We start from the raw sequence: 2,994 nt of genomic DNA on the forward strand, positions 1-2,994 counted from the left end.
GCGTCTAGGTGATCATCAATGCTTGGGCAATCCAAAGAGACACTGCGGTATGGGGACCAGATGCAGAAGAGTTTAAACCAGAGAGACACTTAAACTCAGATTTGGATTATCATGGAAAAGATTTGAACTTCATTCCATTCGGATCAGGGAGAAGGATATGCCCAGGGATAGGACTTGCTTTGGGTTTGGTAGAGGTGACAGTGGCCAACCTTGTAGGCCGATTTGACTGGAGGGNAAAAGACTAGATATCGTATTCTCTATTATATTTCAACAAACAAATTAATATACGTAAACAAAAATTTAATTGCATATTTGTGTCATTGGGGTCGTACTTGTTGACAATAAAGCCTATAAATTACAAGGAGCGGATGAGTTACAAATCACCAATCCAACACTTTCCTACATGAGCAATATTCAAGAAATGGAAATGATATTGATGATCTCTTTGTGCGTAACGACCCTCTTAACCCTTTTCTTGCTTAGAAAATTCCTCAAAGGAACCGCAACCAAAGTGAACCGACCACCATCTCCATGGCGACTACCGCTGATTGGTAACCTCCACCAGCTCAGCCTCCACCCTCACCGTGCCCTCAAATCCCTCAGCCTCCGGTATGGACCACTCATGCTCCTTCATTTTGGTCGTGCCCCCATACTCGTAGTCTCCTCCAGCGAAGCAGCCCATGAGATATTGAAAACACACGATCTTAAGTTTGCCAACCGACCTAAGTCAAAAGCCGTTCATGGGCTTTTTAACGGTGGTCGTGATGTGGTGTTTGGTCCCTATGGAGAGTATTGGAGACAGATGAAGGTACCTCACTACTACTTTTAAATTCCTCTTTATATATTTTTTTAATCTACAAGTTGCACCCACTCATGCACTAACATATTATATTTTAGTATTATTTATATTTTTTAAATGTACATTTTTGTAATCAATTAATGATGGTTTTAAATCTTGTTTTGGATGAAGAGTGTATGCATTCTGAATCTGCTCACCAACAAAATGGTTGCGTCCTTTGAGACGGTACGAGAAGAGGAGTTGAAGGAGATGTTGAAGAAGCTGGAGAAAGCAAGTGTTTCTTCTTCATCAGAAAATCTGAGTGAAATATTTATTGCTATAACAAGCGATGTTACAAGTAGAGTTGCCTTGGGAAGGAAACATAGCGCGGACGAAACTGCAAGGGCTCTCAAAAAGCGAGTGAGGCAGATCATGGAGCTTTTAGGCGAGTTCCCGATCGGGGACTATATCCCGGAATTGGCATGGATAGATAGGATCAACGGTTTCAATAATAGAATCAAGGAAGTGAGTCAAGGTTTTAGCGATCTTATGGACAAAGTGATACAAGAACATGTAGAGGCAGGTAATCATAAAGAGGATTTCGTCGATATACTCTTATCAATCGAAAGCGAGAAGAGTATTGGACTAAAAGCTCAAAGAGACGACATAAAATTTATGATCTTGGTAAGTCATTTAGTTATAATCCAATTCATTAACAACTATAGTCACATTTTTATATATTTTGAGTATTGAACAAGTAACTTTTCATTACATTATATCAGGATATGTTTATAGGAGGGACGTCAACAAGTTCAACTCTACTAGAATGGATAATGACGGAGCTGATAAGAAATCCAGAGTGTATGAAGAAACTCCAAGACGAGATTCGGTCAACCATGACGCCAAATACTACATACGTAAAAGAAAAAGAAGTAGCGCATATGAAATACCTAAACGCCGTGGTTAAAGAGGTGCTCAGGGTGCATCCTCCTCTTCCACTGATACTTCCCAGACTATTAAGTGAAGACGTCAAAGTAAAGGGATATGACATTGCCGCAGGGACAGAGGTACACTATTTTCTAAATCAAATTCTTATATGTAAACGGACACCATAAATATTTACATAGTTTTTATTATGGTTATCATTTGCAAAAGAAAATATGTTCTTAACCTAGTAGTCAACTTGTGCACACACACATCTATGAATACGTCTCAACTCTCAAGTCATGGTTATCAACTGAAAAAAAAAAATCATGTTTGGCGTCTAGGTGATCATCAATGCTTGGGCAATCCAAAGAGACACTGCGGTATGGGGACCAGATGCAGAAGAGTTTAAACCAGAGAGACACTTAAACTCAGATTTGGATTATCATGGAAAAGATTTGAACTTCATTCCATTCGGATCAGGGAGAAGGATATGCCCAGGGATAGGACTTGCTTTGGGTTTGGTAGAGGTGACAGTGGCCAACCTTGTAGGCCGATTTGACTGGAGGGTAGAGGCTGGTCCAAATGGGGATCAACCTGATCTAACTGAATCTGTTGGTCTTGATATTTGCCGCAAGTTCCCTCTCATTGCATTTCCATCGTCTGTTATGTAATATGCTTTCTCTTTTACCTTGTTATGATATATTAATAATTAAGAAGAGTTTCTCTTTTACCTTGTTAAGAGATAAGTAACTCTTTCTTTTAGAACAAATAATTAGTACAATAAAATTTCTACTACAATTATTTTTTATATGTTTATTTTCATCTGCAAATATAAAATTTTATTGTACTAATTATTTGTTTTTATTTAGTAAAATAAATCTTCGTGATTAACACCTACTATATATAAATTCTTCTCACACTAATCAATCACATGTATTTTTAATAAAATAAATATACTTTCTAATTAAGATGTAAAAAGCACATAGTGATAAGGTTTGGACGGCACATAATCTTCAGATTTTTTATGCAATAGATAAGTGCAAAAATGTTAGTATTGCGGAGAGTGAGCAACAGTTTGGAAAAATCTACAAGTACAAAAGTAGACAATGGAAAACGTTGAGCAACGCTCTATTATATAAACTGAAGTTTTCATGGCTACACATATATGTTCTATTCATGCGGCATAGAAAGAGACTAATATTTTTCAGGTTTAACTGGGTTTGTACTCATCAGTGAGGTTATCTATTATTGGAGCTAGGAACCTCCGCAACAGTCTTTTCATTTTGCAC

General features: G+C 37.5%; 2 protein-coding genes across 2 annotated transcripts in view; both read left to right on the top strand.

Moving 5' to 3' along the window:
* LOC104704341 (cytochrome P450 71A12-like) overlaps positions 1–245 on the top strand; it is a gene marked incomplete in the record, with an annotated part of 2,413 nt that extends 2,168 nt beyond the window's left edge. The window contains 1 exon segment of the mRNA XM_019226999.1: positions 9–245. Within this exon segment, the coding sequence (XP_019082544.1) occupies positions 9–245 (237 nt within the window).
* Positions 370–2,503, top strand: LOC104700401 (cytochrome P450 71A12-like). Its single transcript, XM_010415917.2, has 4 exons — positions 370–808; positions 971–1,462; positions 1,561–1,845; positions 2,047–2,503. The coding sequence occupies exons 1-4, from the start codon at positions 404–406 to the stop codon at positions 2,374–2,376; spliced, it is 1,512 nt and encodes a 503-aa protein (XP_010414219.1). The 5' UTR covers positions 370–403; the 3' UTR covers positions 2,377–2,503.

The sequence above is a fragment of the Camelina sativa genome, chromosome 7, assembly GCF_000633955.1.
Source record: "Camelina sativa cultivar DH55 chromosome 7, Cs, whole genome shotgun sequence".
NCBI classification, from domain to species: Eukaryota; Viridiplantae; Streptophyta; class Magnoliopsida; order Brassicales; family Brassicaceae; genus Camelina; species Camelina sativa.